The 19393-nt window shown below is 50.1% G+C and overlaps 1 protein-coding gene across 3 annotated transcripts in view; it reads right to left on the bottom strand.

Moving 5' to 3' along the window:
* Positions 1 to 19393, bottom strand: part of PANK1 (pantothenate kinase 1) — a 589765-nt gene that overhangs the window by 329123 nt on the left and 241249 nt on the right. For all 3 annotated transcript variants that reach the window (XM_069611321.1, XM_069611322.1, XM_069611323.1), the window contains one exon: positions 2732 to 2985. In XM_069611321.1, coding sequence (XP_069467422.1) covers positions 2732 to 2985 — 254 coding nt within the window. The remainder of the gene's footprint in view (positions 1 to 2731; positions 2986 to 19393) is intronic.

Genomic DNA, 19393 nt, shown 5'->3' with positions numbered 1-19393 from the left:
TGGAATGCCGTGTCTGTGGAATTTCGACTTGCGCAAAATCATCTGACGATTAGAAATGGTCAACAAGCCTGCTTTTCAGTAATACATTCTCCCGTGGAGCTATATCTTGAAACTGCTTTCCTCCCACATCGGACACCGTCTACTCTTCTGCACTTGTTTTACTCTTGTATTACCTGTGTATAGAAATGTATCCTGTTGCAAAGAAGGAATCTGCTGTTCATTTAACATTGCAAAAAACTTGTCCGTTTTGTTTAGTTACCCGACTCCCTCCCACACTCTCCTTTTAAAAACACTCTGAAGAATCATGTTAAACAAGTTTTATCACTTTATAAAACGAACAAAAAATACACTAACACCCATGCCTGACATCCTGCCTGCCTTTATGCATCAAAAGGAAGGCCAGACATCACGTCCTGCCTCCTCATCTCACAAAACACAATACACATATCTGTTGGTGTTCTGCCCCCCCACATTGCCATGGCACTGACAACGGTCAGGGGCGTGACCTAGTCGGGAGGGGAGAGAGGTGGCCTGGGGGGTGGGGGGTAGTCGGGAGTACAGGGACCCCTAATGTCATGGGTTAAGCGGCCTACAAGGGTGTATGCCAGGGCCTATCCTATGCCAGAGGTGCGGTGAGATTTGGAGGGCCCCAGTCCCTGAACACTCCTTGCATGAGAATAGTGGTGCCACTGCCGATCAGTTCCTGCCTTCTAGCAGCTGTTCTCAACTTGAGTTCTCTTGTTTTGTAAGACTGCATGATGCAAAATGCAACACAGCAGCAGAGAAACACTGCAGGCAGACAGACGCCGAATACAATGACCCACCAGACTCTCGAGCAATCCAGCATCCAGCAAGCCCGCATGAAATGTAACTTAACGCAGTGAAAGAAGAGCAAGATGCCAGAGGAACGCTGACTTGCGCAAACCTCAGACTGCATGAAACCCTGTGCACGGGCAGGGGCCTGGCCTACAATAGGGGCGTTTACAGCAGAGCAGCGGGATTCTCCAGCCCAGGGAAACGAATCGGGTTAGAATGGCCCAAAGAGTCAGGTGAGACACAGCACCAATGGGAAGATGGGAAAGGTAAGAACCAGGAAGTCCCAGGTATAAAAAGCCTGTGGAAACTAAACAGAGTGAAAGGTTTTGGGATGACGTCAGGTGGCGTGGTGGAAGACAGAGACCAGGCAGAAGGAGGACAGTGGAGATAAGTTGAGAAATATGTGGCAGTGTTGGATAAGAGTACAAGTAAGATATTGAAAATGAGAGAGTGGTACTAAGTATGAAAGTAAGTTTAAAACGGTGGTTTGGGAGTGTGTGGTAGAAAGGAAGATGGGAGAGAGTACAGTACGGGGGAGCTAGAGAATGGATGGTGAGAGCCAAAGAGTGGATGTGGGAATGGAAGGTAAAGGACACTGCTGCAAAGAGGGAGGTTGAAGATGGGACAGAGTATTTGTAAGAGGAGGGGGAGCGGGAGCGGAAAGATAGAGAAGACTGCAGAGACTGAGTAGAAGGAAGCGTGGAGACAGAAGAGAGTAGTAGGAGTGGAGATGAGAGAGAACAGAGGTGGGCGAGAGAGAGGGGAGGAGAATGATAGGAAATAGAAAGAACATGGAGGAATATGGCAAGATCAGGAAAAGGAGTGAGAGAAGAGGCTAGAGGAGTATGTGTTTGAAGGGACAGTCATCATCTCAAACACTATTGATCACATTGTAGGGCATCATTCAGGCCCTCACCAGTAGAGAAGGTCAGATTAGACATTAGGGGTTACTGAGCACTAGTTGTGTCCCGTGGAGTAGGGGAGTCTAGGCTAGGCAAGTGGTAGCCCATGGGAGGTCGAGGGATGAGTGAGGGGCACCCTTAGTCAGATCTCTTGCAGTCTTCTAAATAAAAACCCTACAACCGTGTCCCTGAGTTTGTGAAATTATTCAAGCCATTTGTGACACATGTGCATTAAACATTTATATAGCAACCTTTTTAACCTGTCATCCAGAATGGGAAGATTGAGAAATCAGCCACAGTAAATATTTGATGAAGTTATTGTATAATAGTGACCATACATTATATATGTGTGAGGAGTGTATTCATTGCTTGAGTCAACATCGTTATAAAGAGTATTATTGCTGCATTTAAATGTGCTCATGCAGAACTTAACAAACGTGCAATCTGCATGCAAATAACGGAATTAGAATGGCATTTTAACAGGCATGGCTCCTATGTTCAGGCCAGGCCCTGGCAACACATTCGCTGGTACAATCCCTCAGGTAGCAGGAAAAGTACGTAAAAAAACAAAAGCTATGCCTATGAGGTAGCTTGGAGAGTTGAAGGCCATTCTGGTCACCAGTGTTCTCCAGGTAAGACACTTGTTTTTACCCATTGAAGAAAGTGGGCATGATTTTCTCTTCTTCACACACGTACCTTTATTTCCCCTGTCGCAAACATACAGACTGTCCATGGTTTAACCAGTCACTGGCTCCAAACTCTAGTCAAGCCAGCTGTTTGGCCCAGGTGGACCTAGGCTTGACTCACCAAACTGCTCCCAGCTCTAGTGAAAGTGTATCAAATGGACAAAAATTTGGCACAGATGCAGAAACTAGAACTTCATTCAAAAGCTAAGTGATGTGAATAAAATGTCATGTTGCTCTCAACCTTCTATGCCAAGAAAGATCTCCCTGGGGCAGTTCTGGTGTGCATTTCACTTAGTGCTCAACAATACAAAATAGTACAATAGTTACCTGGTCCCTGTAACTCGCTTGTAGTTGTCCTTGGAATAGACAGCAAGAATGCTGACCCCCGACCCTATGTTAACCAGCAACATAGGGTATGGATTGTCAAGACAGTAAGGCTTTTTCTGGCAGAGTTCAGGGTCTGTAGCATTTTCAAAGTAGTAGCACTCAGAAGAACCATTGAAACCAACTGAGTCAACATACAAAAGTCCCTGGATGAGGCAATCCAGTTCATCTAGTTTATGGAGCTGGAGGTCAGCTATCTGAAAGAAGTAAAACAAAGTTAATAAATGGACAGGTGTTTGAACACATTGCATTGTGAACTTTACCCTAATGCACTTTGTTACAAAACTGCTCACCGTTTCAAATAACTAAAGCACGATACTTTACCCTAATGCACTTTGTTACAAAACTGCTCACCGTTTCAAATAACTAAAGCACGATACTTTACCCTAATGCACTTTGTTAGAAAACTGCTCATCGTTTCAAATAACTAAAGCACAATTCAGACACGATTTCACAAATGGGTTCGCACTTGCAATCATACCATTAAGGGACAACAAGCACCACATGCATCAGCATGTCCTTCCACTTTCAATAAACTACAACGTGTGGGCTCAACTTCACAATTGATGCTCAGAGTGGCTACGTGTCATTATGGAGAATTAAGGGTTTTAATTAAAATGCTAGGATTTTAACTTTTGCTCGAAGACCCTTTGCATTAGGCAAAACCCGTAGCCATATTTTATAACTATATACTCTTTTTCATACATTGATTTTAATGGCATCTAAATATTTACAAGAATGCAATGACAGAATCCCATCCACAGGGAAATCCATTGACTTATCAGAATTTGATCACAGATGCACATAATTTGGGAACTAAAAAACATGGCAGTCAATTCATGGAACGGTGGTAACAAAGTGAGCTTTTTGAGGGATATACAGCAAGCTCGAGAAACAATTTCATAAATGACACCATAACACTTAATAGTGTTGTGCATTAATGAACCAGCAACTTTGCAAATAAAATGTTCAACCCCAAGAAACAATTCTGGAAGCAGTCTTCAGGCAGTAAGGTTTGTAGCAGGTTTTAACCAACTGCAATTTTTCAAACCAGCTGAGAAATATGTTTTCGAACGGATTGTGCCCTCCCACTTATTCCTCATCTATGATATCTTCTATATCCAGCTTTAGCTGATTCGGAATGTTTCTTTCGGCAAAGGGCACTGCGCGTCGATACAGACGACTCAATGTCCCTCGAGGGTCTCCGTCTCGAGGATGACATCATCGAAGGTATTTATGGAACGTGCAGCGCCCGTTGGCTTCAGTTCCATTTTTCAGAGTAAGCTATCGCTTTGTGAATTACGGCACGCATCATATTACTTCGTAACGTCTTAGTCTCTGACAACCACAAAGACCGGTTTTAACAAATGCCAAGACTGCAGTGCCAAAATGATGCTGACAGACCCACATCGGGTGCTTTTGTGGTGCCTTGGTGTGGCGCAAAAGACCTCGACCTGTCAGTCGAGTCAATCGATGACAGGAAAAGCTCTGAAGGAGCGCAAAGGGAAATTGGCAGTAGGTAGACTCCCCCCCCCCCTGCAAAAAAAAAACCCTTTGACTAGCCCGTTGAAAAAGCATTCCTCTGACGAAGCGAGAGATCCTCTCCTCGACAGAAGAAAACTAAAAGGTCTAGGTCACGGAGTGGCTCTCACCACGCCTTGTCAATGAGAAAATCAAAGAAAAGGCATCATAAAACGCCTACTTCATCTTCCGACTCATCTCCAAAGAGGAGTATAGCTTGTCCTACTAAGGCCTCGAGTCCGGCTGAATGGGAATCACTCGGGCAGGAAATTATAAAACATTTTGAGAAACGAGCTCCCTTGAAGCACGTAGGCCAGGCTCCTAGTGTGCCTTCTGAAGCCGGTAAGGAAAGGGCTAGAGCAACATCTTGAGCACCCTCAAGCCCGGGACGAAGGCCAGATTTTCATCAAGAGCCGTCGAGGTCCTGAGTCAATGAAAAATCATCGAAGACTCCACCGAGTAATGGACAAAGTCCAAAGAAAAGTCAACGCAAAAACCATTGCGTCCAACACACCGACTTCATCAACGCCAAAACCAAGTTTGACGACTACTCCATCGGCATCTGGCTTGAAACATTCAAAGCCATCGACGCCTCCACCAGACATTCAAAAATCCTTTAAACCATTGCCAAGAAAGGATTTTTTTAAATCTCTCTTATCGATTTATGAAGACTGAGTCTTCAGACGACAATAATACTACTTTTGGGTTACAACATGGCACATCTAATGTTCCTGATAGTTTTATATCGGAGGAGTCTAGAATGCAGGACCTGTGTGATCGTTTAAAATCAGCCAGTTGGGTGGACACCTCTCCAGAATTGGAATTTGGCAAGCCAGACTCGGCAGATCACGCAGATGCATCTTACAGGCAATTAATGACCAGGGTCATTGATTATCTAGGATGGAGCAGGCCTGCTCTTCCATTCGTACAGTATGACCTCACGGATATCCTGGATGAAGGTCCTCAAAGGAATCCAATCCTAACATTTCATGTTGCTCTACTCTACAAAAAAAAAAAATGTTTATGCAAACTGGGAAGCACCAGAATCAAGTCTGGCAGTCAATACAATTTTGACAAATATAGAACGTCAAGTAGTGACCCCAACTACTTATCTAAACACCCAACCCCAGAAAGCCTGGTGGTGCCAGCAGCAACCTCTACTTCCAAACAAGCTGCCTATCCAACCATTCCACCAGATCTGGATAAGCGTATAGACACCTGGTCAAAGAAAGTATTTTCTGCCGTGAATATGGCTCTCAAGTCTGCCAACTCTACATGCGCCCTTGCAAAATTTACCTTAACCGTATGGGACTGTATCCATGGCGGCTTAACATATTCCCGATGGGTAAGAAAGAGAAGTCTTCCTGGTTATTGTAAATGATGGGAAAGAGGCCATGTGTGAGTCTACAGTCCGGTTTCGAGTCTGGCGACAGCATCAGCAGAGCCATGGTGGCAAGCACTGTGATACGCAGGTTTGCCTGGTTAAGGAAGTCTAGATTTGCACCGGATGTGCAGTCTAGACTCTTTAATATGCCTATTGACAGGTCTCATCTTATTGGCAACAAGGCTGACAAAAGCTTTGAGAAGCTGCAGACCTTGAAGGCAGCAGTCAAGTCTCTAGGTGCTGCCATCAGGCAGCCTCAGCCTTTTCACCCCAGTGGACCTTCTTGGAGTGGTAGATCCTTTCACTTCTACTCCTCAGTTGGAAGAGTGGGAGGAATGGCTGCTCAAAGAGGCCAAAGAAGATTCCCTCGTGGTGGACGATGGAGAGGTGCAAAGCCCGCCCAAGCAGCAGCATCTTTACCATGAGCTGCTGCTTCAGCCGCCTCAAAACATCCGAGTTCTTGACTCAGGACACCCCGGTGGGAGGCGGACTGTCTAAGCATCTAAAAGAATGGCAAGACATTACTTCGGATGCTTGGACATTAGAAACCATAGCCCAGGGTTACTGCCTCCCCTTCAGAGACCTCAGAATAATTCACCAGGAAACCATTCGTTAAAGGTTCCAGATCCATTCCTTTTGCAGGAAATTTTGAGCCTGTTTGAGAAAGGTGTAATGGAGAGGAACAAACAGTGGTATTCGCCATATTTCCTTATCCCCAAGAAGGAGGACTGAGGCCCATCTTGGATTTGAGATGCAGGAACAAGTTCCTCAGGAAGGACAAGTTCAAGATGGTCACACTTTCTCAGATCCTTCAGGACCTCCAGCTCCAGGATTGGATGGTGCGGTTGGATCTTCAGGGTGCTTATTTTCATGTGCCAATCCATCTGAAGCACATAAAGGTGCTAATTATCAGTTTCGAGTTCTGCCATCCGGGCTGACCTCCGCCCGAGGGTATTGACCAAACTGATGGCGGTGGTGTCAGCGAGTCTAGGGAGACGGGGGGGGTGGGGGTAAGGAACAAGTTACTTACCTGTAACTGTTGTTCTCCAGCATGGGTCTGGCATGGATTCACATGCTCATGAATATTCCCCGTCGTCAGGCTGGGAATCCTCGGTAAAGAAAAAACCAGTATCAGTTTCGTTTCTGATCTGTCTTTCGTAGTAATAACCAATCACTGGTCTCTGCGTCATACTGACCACAGCCAATGACTGCCCTCTACCTAAGCACCGCCTCTGGCAGCCATCTTCAGATTTGGAAGCACGTGAAGTGGCAGTATGACCAAGTGAAGAGCCGCAGAGGGGTAGGCGGGAGGGTTCGCATGTGAATCCATGCCAGACCCATGCTGGAGAACAACAGTTACAGGTAAGTAACTTGTTCCTTCTCCAGCATGGGGTCTGGCATGGATTCACATGCTCATGAATAAAGAATACATAGCAGTACACACATGCACAACCACGGGAGGTGGCAAAGGCTCAACATTAAGCATCCCATCAACTCAACATTAAGCATCTTACCTCCTCACCAGGCTCACCTCAGGCGAACAGGTTGCGCAGCACTGCTTGGCCGACCCTGGACTCCTCCCTGGAATCCCGGTCGACGCAGTAGAACTTCGTGAAGGTGTGCGTCGACCTCCACGTAGCAGCCCTGCATATGTCCAGCAGGGGCACACCAGATAGGAACGCCGTGGTAGCTGCGATCGCTCTGGTGGAATGGGCTCTCGGACGGCCAGGCAGCGGTCGGTTTGCCAACCGGTGACAGCACATGATACAGCCGGAGAGCCATCTGGAGATGGAAGCCTTCGAGAAAGCCTTCCCCTGATTGACAGGTCCAAAGTTCACAAAGAGTTGTGACGTCTTCCGAAAACCCTTCGTGCGGTCCACGTAGAACTTCAGCGCTCTAGCTACATCCAGCGAGTGCAAAGTCCTCTCAGCCGGCGACGAAGGCGACGGGAAGAACACAGGTAACACCAAGGGTTCGTTGAGATGGAAGTCCGACGGTACCTTGGGCATGAAGGAGGGGTGCGTCCTGAGCACTACCCTCGTGTCGTGGAAAGTCAAGTACGGGGCCTTGCAGGAAAGGGCCTGGATCTCTCCCACTCGTCGTGCGGAGGTGATGGCCACAAGAAAAGCTGTTTTCCACGATAGAAACTTCAACGGGGCCGAGTGCAGAGGCTCGAACGGAGGTCCCATGAGCTTGGTCAGCACCACGTTGAGCTCCCACGCCGGGGCCGGAGCCTTCACCGGCGGGAACGATCTGAACAGTCCCTTCATGAACTCTTTCACCAGACGATGAGACCACAAGGACGTCCGGCCCGTGGTTCTGGTGTATCGGGAGATCGCAGCAAGATGAATCTTGATGGACGCATGTGCCAGACCAGCTTTGGCCAGCGTCAGCAGGTACGGCAGTACTTGGGGAGCCGTAATCCGTAGAGGGTTAATCTTCTGTGCGTGGCACCAGACAGAGAACCTCTTCCATTTGTGTCCGTAGCATTTAAGAGTCGAGGACGCCCTGGCCTTTGCAAGAACCTCTCTGCAATCGGCCGGTATGTCGTATCCTCCAAACTCTAGTGCTGCAGGAGCCAGGCCTGCAAGTTCAGCGACTTCGGGTCGTGGTGGAGGATGGCGCCTCCTTCCCTGGAGAGTAGATCCGCGTCCGCCGGCAGCTTGATCGGCGGGGACGCTGACAAGTCCAGAAGGTCCGGGAACCATATCTGCCTCGGCCACGCAGGTGCGACGAGGATCATCCTGCACCGTGACCTCTTGAGCTGGTTGACGAGCCGGATTAGCAGAGGCAAGGGAGGGAACGCGTAGAGGAACAGGCCCTCCCAGGGGAACGAGAAAGCATCGCCCATGCTCCTCGTCTGGGGAAACCTGCTGGCGAACCTCCGGCACTTGGTGTTCGTCGCCGTCGCGAACAGGTCGATCTGGGGTGTGCCCCACCGTCGGAAGAGGCGGTCCACCAGATCCTGCCGTAGTTCCCACTCGTGGCACGAGCGCAGCTCCCTGCTGAGTGAGTCGGCGATGGTGTTTTTTATCCCTGCCAGATGAAACGGCACCAGAAAAATCCCTTGGGCGACGGCCCAATGCCACAGGTCCTGCGCCTCCTTGGACAGCGCTGGGGACCTGGTTCCGCCCTGTTTCCTGATGTAAAACATGGTGGTGGTGTTGTCGGTGAAGATCCTCACCACCTTGCCCTTGAGGGACGGAAGGAAGGACCTGAGGGCCCAAAACACTGCACGGAGCTCCAGGACGTTGATATGTAGGGACTTCTCCGTCGGGAGCCAGAGTCCCCTTGCGTGCAGATTTTCGGTGTGCGCTCCCCACCCTTCCAGGGAGGCATCCGTGGTCACAGTCTCCTGGTGGGCTGGGGTCTGGAAGTCCATGCCCGCCGTCAGATGCGCGCGGGTGCCCCACCACCGTATCGCTCGTCGGAAACTCTCGTCGAGCTTGATCCTTTCCTCGAAGCTGCCCGTCGTCTGGATCCAGCGCGCATCCAGGAATTCTTGCAACGGGCGCATCCGGAGCCTGCACATGGGAATGAGGTAGATGCAGGAAGACATCATCCCGAGGAGGGACTTGATGGACCTCACTTTGGCCGCGTCGGCCACCAACATCCGTTGCACCTTGCCCAAGATGGTCCTGGTCCTCTCCTCCGACGGGGAGGCCAGAAGGGACACTGTGTCGAGCCTCGCTCCCAGAAACCAGGTGGGATTTGGCGTAGTTCACGGAGAATCCCAGGTCCGTGAGGAGTTGGACGGTCCTTGCCGTGTGGACCACGGCGAGCTCCCTCGTCTTGGCGCGGATGAGCCAGTCGTCCAGGTAGGGGTAGACGTGGATCCCCTCGCGGCGCAGCTGCGCCGCCACCGGTGCAAGGCACTTGGTGAATACCCTGGGTGCCGACCGTAGTCCGAAGGGAAGGGCTTTGAACTGGTAATGACACCCTTGGACCACGAATCTGAGGAATTTGCGGTGCCCCTTTAGGATGGGAATGTGGAAGTAGGCATCCTCCAAATCCAACGACGATAGGAAGTCTCCTTCCTCCAGCTGACCCAGGACGTGCTGGAGGGTGACCATCCGGAACTTCTGCGCCTTGATGAACTTGTTCAGACGTCGCAGGTCCAGGATGGGGCGCCATCCTCCCGTCTTCTTCTTCACGAGGAAGTATCTTGAGTAGACTCCGGAGCCCCGAAGCCTCTTTGGGACGAGTTCGATGGCGCCCTTTCTGAGCATCGCCTTTACCTCCAGGAGAAGTTGAGGGACGTGAAGTTCTTTCCTGGCCACGGGGGGGACGCGCGGGCACCTTCTTTGAAACTCGAGCGCGTGGCCCCGGGCCAGGGCGTCCAGCACCCAACGGTCGGTGGAGATGGACTCCCACACGCTGACGAAGCCCGGGGTGCTTCGGTGGGGGCCCGACCCCACGGCCGGTTCAATCCTGCTTGGACGCGGCCTTGCCGCCTTGACCTCCTTGGCGACGACGGCGGGGTCCGCTAGACTTGCCTCGTCCTCTGTAGGCCTCTTGCGACGACGAGCGGGCCGCTTGACGGTAGGAAGCGAAACCGCCGCCCGAACCTTTGGAGGCGCCCTTGCCTCCGCCGCTCCGAAAGGGCGTCCGTCGTTGCAGGACTCCAAGGGCCCGGGCCGTCTCAGTATCCGCCTTGATGGCCTGAAGGGAATCGTCCACTGTCTTCCCAAACAGGTTGTTCCCGTCGAAGGGCATGTCCAGGACTCTGGTCTGGACGTCCTGCCGGAAGTCCGTAGCTTTGAGCCATCCACGACGTCGAAGGCAAACACCGTTGCCCAGCTGGCGGAATCCAGTGTCGGCGATGTCCGTCGCCACGGTGATGGCGTGGTCCGAGGCCACCTCACCTTCCTGTAGGATCTTAAGGGCCTCCGCCCTCTTGTCGTCCGGCAGAAAATCCAGCAGGGGAGCCATCTTGTACCAGAGCTCCCTGTCGTAGCGGGCCACGATAGCCAAGGCGTTGGCCGCTTTAATCGTCGTCGCTGCCGACGAGATGACTCTACGCCCCATAGTATCCAATTTCTTTCCCTCGCCGTCCGGCGGGGAAGTCGATGTGGAGGCCGCACCCCCCCCGCTTTCTTCCTGGCTGCCGCGGAGACGACGGAGTCCGGGGTAGGCTGCGCCCGGAGGCATAGGGGGGCCGTGTCCGGGACCCGGTACTTTTTCTCGTACCTGTCTCTTCTAGCTGGCGTCGTGGAAGGGTTCTTGAGGAGGGAAAGGCCCTCATCCCAAATGTCGTCCAACAGAGGCACTGCGAGGACCGTCTTCCTCTTGGCCTCGCGCCGCTGATAAAGGAAGCCTTCCTTTTTCTTCTCCTCAGGGCAGAGTTGGAAAAGCTCGGAAGCCCTGGAGATCATGGAGTGGAAAGATCCGATCTCGTCGGGCGGAGAGGCCCTGGTGGGAGGCGACGACGGAAAATCCTCGTCGTATGCCTCGTCGTCCGTACCCGTCACTGCCGTGTCAGTCCCCGTATCATCCCCTCGGGTGGACGGGGAGGAGGGCTGGAAGGGGCGCGACGGTTGAAAAGGAGGTGGTGGATGGATCCTTCTTTTCTTGGTAGGGGGAACACCAGAAGGTCCCGGTTCTGGATCCCCCGACGGGAGAGGTTCCTCCGTCGGTAACGGTAGCCTCGTCCTTATCTCGGAGCATAAGGACTGTATGGCCAACAAAATGGCCGCCGAGTTGTCTTGCGGCGCTGGCAGAGGGGAATCCGACGGGCGAGCAGGGGCCCCGTCGGTATCCTCGACGATGTCGTCGTCGTCACCTGCGTCGGGGTCCATTCCGACGGGCTGGCCTTCTTCCACGCCTAGGCCGTGGCTTAAGACCTCGATCAGCTCCTCTTCTGAGGTTGAGGCCGACTCTACGACGACGCCCTGCCCCCCCTTCTTCTTCCCCACGGAGGGTTTCACGGGGGTCCTATCGATGGGCACAAAGGAAGACTCCCTCCGAGGAGGCAGGGAGATTCTGGGCCCTGAGGTCGCCACCACTGGTGCAGCCACCACAGGCTGAGCCAGGGCCGCCGCGACCGTTTCGATAGAGGGCTTGGTCGGATGGATCAAGGCCTTCACCACCTTAGGTGCGCTCACCGCCTTATCCTTGAGGGAGGGGGCACTGCCACGCTCCTCCTCTGCCTTAGAGCTCGACCGGGGCCTCTCCAGGAGCTTCGCCGGGTGCTCGGCCTTCCTCTTACCCGACCCAGAGCGTTGGCTCGTGGTTGATGGTGCCGGGGAGGGTGCGCCCTGCCTGGCGCCCGTAGAGCCCGACCGTTCGGCGCTCCCGGTGCCAGCGGACTCGCGGTGCTTGGCCTTATGTTGGGCCCCCGTCGCCGGGGCGCCCTCAAAGGTCTTAGAAGACCGCTCGGATTTCTTCTTCTTCTCGCCAGACGGGCTCTTACCCTCCAGCCAGTTGGCGAGACGTTGATGGCGGTCCTTCATGGTCCGTTCCGACATGTTGCCGCAAAACGCACAGTCCTTCTCCACGTGCGTTTTGTCCTCATGAAGGCAGTAAAGGCAGAAAGAGTGTTCGTCCTCCTTGAAGACGTTCTGCAGCTGGCATCCAGGGCAGACCCTGAACAGCTTTCCGGGCGTCGAGCTTCCCTTCTCCTGGGCCATCTCCGAGACAGGGCCTGAGAAGCTTCTGGAGTCCTCCGAAGTGTAGCTCGACGAAATCTTCACCCTTGAGGGGCACAGATGAATCCGACACGGGTCCCCGTTGATCGGATGTAGGATCGGTGGAGCTTGAGGCTCTTTTGACCGAAAGAATCGAAGTTTTTTGTAAAAAGCGCGAAAAAATAGCACTAACTCTCGAGAGCAATAGCACGAGGATCCCAACACATGAACGTGCGGTAAAAATCTGAAGATGGCTGCCAGAGGCGGTGCTTAGGTAGAGGGCAGTCATTGGCTGTGGTCAGTATGACGCAGAGACCAGTGATTGGTTATTACTACGAAAGACAGATCAGAAACGAAACTGATACTGGTTTTTTCTTTACCGAGGATTCCCAGCCTGACGACGGGGAATATTCATGAGCATGTGAATCCATGCCAGACCCCATGCTGGAGAAATTCACGTCTACACCTACCTGGACGATTGGCTGATCCTGGCACGTTCTCCTGGGCTTCTCCCCCAATCACAAGAAGTCCCATATGATACCATCTCAAAAGCTCCAATTCACTGGGGCAGTCCTGGACACACTCTTGGGAAAAACCTTGCCACCCGAGGTGAGGGCTCAACACATTCTGCAGATGATCACCAAATTTCAGAGTGGCCAGCGTCTCCCGGCCTTCGGCCTGAGGTTGCTCGGCCTTATAGCACCTGCATTTTCCTGGTGCCAGAGGCTTGCCTGAGAATGAGATCCCTTCAATGGGCTCTCAGGACACAATGGTCTCAATTCTCAGGCAACATGTCAGACCTACTTCAGGTTCCAAACAGGGTCGCACAGGATCTCCTGTGGTGGGCCTGCGAGGACAAAATTCTGAAGGGAGAACCTTTTTGGCAACCATGGCCAGTGATACCGGTAGTTACACACACACGCTTCACTCAGGGTGGGGAGCCCACACCAACGATCTGACAATCAGCAGTCGTTGGTCTCCATCGGAGTCCAAACTACATATCAACCTTTTGGAGGAGAGAGCAATCAGACTTGCGCTGAGGCTTTTCTGCCCTCGAGGAAAGAATGTCCCGATAATGACAGACAACACAGTGGCCATGTACTACCTCAACAAGAGAGGAGGCGTAGGGTCACTACCATTGTGCAGAGAGGCAATGCAGTTCTGGTTCTGGGCAATACAAGAAGGAATATCCTTATCGGCAGTTCACCTAGCTGGAGTGGAGGATACGGCGGCAGACGTTCTGAGCAGGCAGAGCACAGTCTCCCACCGAGCGGGAACTAGCTCAGGAAGTCCTTCAAGAGATGTTCACCTTTTGGGAAACCCCTCAAGTCGATCTGATCGCAACCAGCGTCAACCGGAAGTGCAAACTGTCCTGCTCCAGGGAATTTCTAGGAGCTCTATGGGATGTGTTCGTAGTGGACTGGAGTTTCTACTTATATACGCATTTCCTCCAGTCCCCATCATTCCTCGCGTGATCGGGAGGTTGACAACAGTTTGGGAAATCCATGATCTTAATTGCTCTGGATTGGGCCAGGAGGACGTAGTACCCAGACCTTCTGGACATGTCCATCTGCCCTCCAAAAGTCTTCTGCAAAGAGAGGAGGGTCGGGTCCTCCATCCAGAGGTCAATACGCTCAACCTTCACGCTTGATTTCTGAGAGGATGAGATGCAAGGATTGGGACCTCTCAGAGGATGTAATGGAGATCTTGTTTTTGGCCAGAAGGCCAGCAACAAAGTCTTTGCACCGCTGCCTTTGGAATAAATTATACAGCTAGTGCAGGGATAAGAATGTGGATCCTTATCTATGCAAAACACCAGAGGTGTTATCTTTTCTGCTGCATTTGGCCAATCTGGAGCTCCAGGTTGGAACCATAAAAGGTTATTTGGCAGCGTTTTCCATCTTCAAGCGCTCGTCTGAGGAAACGGCATATTTAAAAATACCTTTGGTAGTACCATTTCTAAAAGGGACTCACTAACATGTTTCCTCCATCTTTTCAAGTTCCTATTTGGAACCTTAATCTTGTTTTGAAATTTTTCATGTGTGCACCATTTCAACCACTCCATTCAGGTCCTTTAAGACTACTAACATTCAAAAACATCTTGTTAGTGGCTTTAACATCAGTCCGTAGGGTGAGGGAGTTGCAGCCACTCTCTTCTAAACCACCTTCTATGGGTTTTTTGTTTTATAAGGACAAGGTCATCCTTAAGGTCAAACCTTCATTCCTACCTAAGATTATATCAGATTTACATCTGGGACAAAGATTAGTATTACCTACCTTTTACTCATCCTAGCAAGGAAAAGAAAAGGTTTCACAGACTTGACCCAAGAAGGGCTCTGAGTTTTTACATTTCAAGAATGTCAGTTTTGTCTAGATAAACAACTGTTTATAGTATATACTAGTCATAGACAGACAGGCTGTAACTAAACTGGTCATAGACTGGCCGGGAAAGATACCCCCAGAAGGCTTGAGAGCCCATTTCACTAGGGGCATAGCTACTACTTCTGCTCTGCAAAGAGGGGTTCCAATACAAGATATTGAGCCACTTGGTCCACCATTCACACTTTTACTAAGCATTACTGCCTTTATTCCACCTCAAGCCAGGATGGAAGCTTTGGGAAAGTAGTCCTTCATTCAGTTTAAAAGCCCCCGATTGCAAAATTCTTACTCCCTCCACCAAAACTAAGACTGCTTTGGGAGTCTATCATAGATGAGGACACAATCCATTCCTGGTAACATCCTTTCAACTGACTGTTCCTCTCACATATTCCTCATCGGCCCTCCCAGCCTACCTGCAGTAGAATTTCCGTAATTTACACTTAACGCTCCTTCAGAGTCTGGTATGGTCTAAACCACATAAATGCTGGTATTTCTACTGTAAGAAAAATACAAAAAAACAGAACTGAAGCCAACAGGCATCGCGCGTTCCATATATACCTTCGATGATGTCATCCTTGAGACGGAGGCCCTCGAGGGATATCGAGTGGACCCCCATCGGCGCACAGCGCCCTCGGCCGAAAAAGAAATTCTGAAGCAGCTGAAGCTTGATATAGGAGATCTAGATGAGGAATACGTGGGAGGAACATCCAGTCGAAAGAACGTTACCATGGGGTAAGTAACTTGTTCATTTGCATACCATGTGCATACCAGCCCACAGTTCAGCACTGAAATGCCAAGCAAGAACGAGTTCTCCAGAGTACGGTATCTTTTATAGATTCACATGCTTAAAATAATCCCCCCCACACCCGCTCTCCCCCTCCTAGCATCAGGCTGGGAATCTTTATTTAATACAAATGTGTACCAGTAAGAAAAGACATCTTTAACTTGCAAGTCGCTTTTACACTGGGACCAACAAAGGGCAGAGGCAGACACTCCACCTCCAGGAGCCATTTTAGATTTATATATAAGCAATTGTAGTACATGATGAATTAGGATAGTGTCCAGCCTCAAGGAATGGCGGGTAGCTTGTATCTGAATTTATGAATGATACCTACACTGGAGGACTAGAGTTACAGGTAACTAATTCATACCCAGCATTGAATCTTCCATAGATCACCTGATAAAAATAGAATATGGAGCAGTTTGGAGAACAAGGACATGGTGTGAGGCACGGGTCAACTTCAGACATTAGGCGGACAGAGCATCACATGACCCACAGCTAATTCAGTAGCCAGTGCCCAGACAACAGATCTGTGAAGGTATGCAGCGTGGTCCCCATGGCCACCTTGAAAATGTCAGACACATACTTGTATGGAACACTGTCAAGATTGCCAAGCTTTTAAAAGTCAAACGCACATGTAAAACTCTTCTGTTTGAGATAAAGCAAATAAAATATGGACCAAGGCCGTGAAGCCAGCGGTGCGGGCTGCACTCCCAGTTACCACCAAGTGGTATAACTACTTAGCATTGATCTGTTGCAGGTAATAATTATTCAAGTGGTTAATTGATATTCGTTTTGAAAAGTAAAATTTTATTTGTCATTTCCTTAGTGCTCTACAGTTATACATCACTGGTTTGGCAGATGCGTCACATGAGCTCTATTTGGCCTATGCATTTTGGAGTCTGTATCCTTCATCGGGGCCAGCTCATTATAGTTCTTATATTATCAGAACCAATTACTGGTTGAATCTGTGTCCCACAATATACCAAGATACAATATGGGATACATTACTCACCGTAATCGTATTTCTGATGCTTGTATCTGCTTAGATTCACATGCTGTGCATAGGCCGACATCTAGTGGAAGCTGAGGAGTATTACAGTTTGTTTTTCGAAACTTGAAAATGGGCGTCGACACAGGGCGTGCCAGTAATACTATCCCTAGTGTGACGTCCACTGTACCCATGATCCCTCACGCGTCTAGGACCCTCAGATTGTATTTTTTCTGACATGAGGTAGCATGAGGAGTAGCGCGAGTACAGATAATCCAAGCAGATAGAAAGGTAAGACTACAAGCATCCATGCGCCTTCTCTCAGAGGGGAGGAAGGGTGGGTCGCATGTGAATCTAAGCAGATACAAGCATCAGAAATACGATTACGGCGAGTAATATATCCCTTCTGAGGCTTGTGGAATCTGCTTAGATCACATGCTGTGAATAGATTAGCGAGCAGTACCGGAGAAGGAGGTGGGATGTGAGAAGGGCCATGAGCAAATAAATGTCTTAGAACCGCTTGTCCCACTTGTGTATCTGTCTTGGAATGGGTGTCAATGCAGTAGTGCTGAGTAAAAGTGTGAATAGAGCTCCAAGTAGCTGCTTTGCAAATGGTGTCAAGGGGTACATTTGCAATGAAAGCCAGAGTGGTCCCAATGCCTCTTGTAGAGTGGGCCCTCGGCGTGAAAGAGTTTCTTTCAGAAAGTAACACAGCTGGATACAGTTAATAATCCACTTAGAGATGGCACCTTTAGAGACGCGATCCCCCCTCTCTGCCTGTAGCTACGGAGACAAACAGCTGATCTGTTTTCCTTAGAGGTCTGGTCTTGTTTATATAGTAGAGGACCGCCCTACGCACATCTAGTGTGTGTAGTTTCACCTCAGCTGAGCTTTGTGGGTCTTGGAAGAAAGCCGGAAGCTCGATGGACTGGTTCACGTGGAATTTTGAAATAAACTTAGGTGAGAACCTAGGGTGTGTGCGTAAAACCAGTTTATCTTTATGGACAGTAAAGAAGGGATCCTGCACTGACACAGCCTGAATTTCACTGACCCTTCTTATAGATGTAATAGCTACTAAGAAGGCCGTTTTATAAGTCAGGTGTTTGAGACTGCTTTTATGCATTGGTTCGAATGGGGGGCCCATGAGCTTAGATAGCACCACGTTAAGGTCCCATCCTGGTGGTGGGTTTGAAATAGGAGGGTGAAGTCTCTTTACTCCTTCCATGAAGGCTTTAACTACTGGTACTTTCCACCACAACACCTTGTTATGGGAAGTGGTGTATTCTGACAGGGCTGCCAGGTGTACTTTCAGTGAGTTAAAAACCAGTCCTGCATCCAGCAGGTGCAGCATGTATGTAACAATAGTGGAAGGAGTGCAATCAACTGGGTTGATTTGTTTATTCTGGCACCAGATAACAAATCTCTTCCATTTGTCAAAGTAGCAGTGCCTCGTGTTAGGTTTCCTAGATTCTTTTAGGATGTCCATACACCTCTGTGGTAAATTGAGATGTCCGAACTCTATGACCTCAGGAGCCATACTACTAGGTTCATTGAGTTGGGTTGAGGATGCACTGTTTGACCTTGGTGCTGGGACAGTAGGTTGTGCCAGCCCGGAAGTTTGATGGGTTTGCACGCTGCCAATCTGCGTAAGTGTGGGAACCATGGTTGTCTTGCCCACATGGGAGCAACTAGGACAAGCGTCATCGATTCTCTGTTCATCTTGTTGACCAGGCTCTTGATTAGAGGAGTTGGTGGAAAAGCGTACGCAAACATCCCTGACCAGTTCATCCACAGGGCCTTCTCCTGGGAGTCTGGTTGGGGGAACCTGGATGCAAATCCTGGGCATTGTCTGTTTTCGCTTGTGGCGAATAGGTCTATATTGGGGAAACCCCACTGAGAGAAGATATCTTCTACAACTTCCCTATGTAGACACCATTCGTGTTCCTCTGGGAGGGGGGCTCTGCTTAGAGCATCCGCTAGGGAATCGAGATCCCCTGGAACATGTTGCGATGACAGGAAGATGTTCCGTCTGAGTGCCCATATCCAGATTTTCTGGGCAACCTTGGACAGATTTGGCGAACGAGTCCCTCCTTGCTTGTTCAGGTAGAACATGGCTGTAGTGCTGTCCGTCCGGATTTGCACTAACAGATTTAGCAGGTAGGGCTCGAACGCGTGAAGCGTTCTGAATACTGCCAGAAGCTCTAGCAGGTTGATGTGATTGTAGGCCACTGAGTGAGATTAGAGACCCTGAGCTGTGTGGTGGAGATGGTGAGCTCCCCACCCAGTCAGGAATGCATCGGTTGTGACTACCGCCTGTATCTCGGGATCGTAAAAGGGTTTCCCCTTGGACAGATTCTCTCTTGTCCACCAGTGAAGGCTTTGTACAAGTGTTGGCGAAACGACCACTAGATTGTCCCACTGACCACTTGCCTGAGACCACTGTTTCGCCAACAATTCCTGCATGGGACGCATGCTTTGCGTACCGTTATCTGGCGACCGGACTGATATTGTGGAATTTGCAGCAGTATATTCCGAATTCTTTCCTCGGAAGGAAAGGTCAACCCCTCTTGAGTGTCTATCCTAGATCCTAGGAACTGTTTGGATGCGCTTGGCACCAGACTTGACTTTTTCTCGTTTATGAGAAGCCCAATTCGAAGAGGAGGTCGATTGTCCTTTGAATGTTCGTTCTGCAAATTACTGGTGTCTCCACCGTGATGAGCCAGTCGACCAGGTAAGGGTACACCGGGATTGCCTCCCTGCGTAGGTGTGTTGCCGCCACCGCCAGTACCTTGGTGAAAACCCATGGAGCCGAAGCTATCCCAAAGGGCAGTACCTTGAACCTGTAGTGCCGACTGTTCACTTTGAAGCGCAAGTACTTTCTGTGCGCTGGGAACATGGAAATATGAAAATAGGCATCTTTCAT

Source organism: Ambystoma mexicanum, chromosome 8 (genome assembly GCF_040938575.1).
Source record: "Ambystoma mexicanum isolate Mex_15411 chromosome 8, UKY_AmexF1_1, whole genome shotgun sequence".
Lineage (NCBI taxonomy): Eukaryota > Metazoa > Chordata > Amphibia > Caudata > Ambystomatidae > Ambystoma > Ambystoma mexicanum.
Note: the sequence above shows the minus strand (reverse complement) of the source record. Positions and strands in the feature narration are given on the sequence as shown.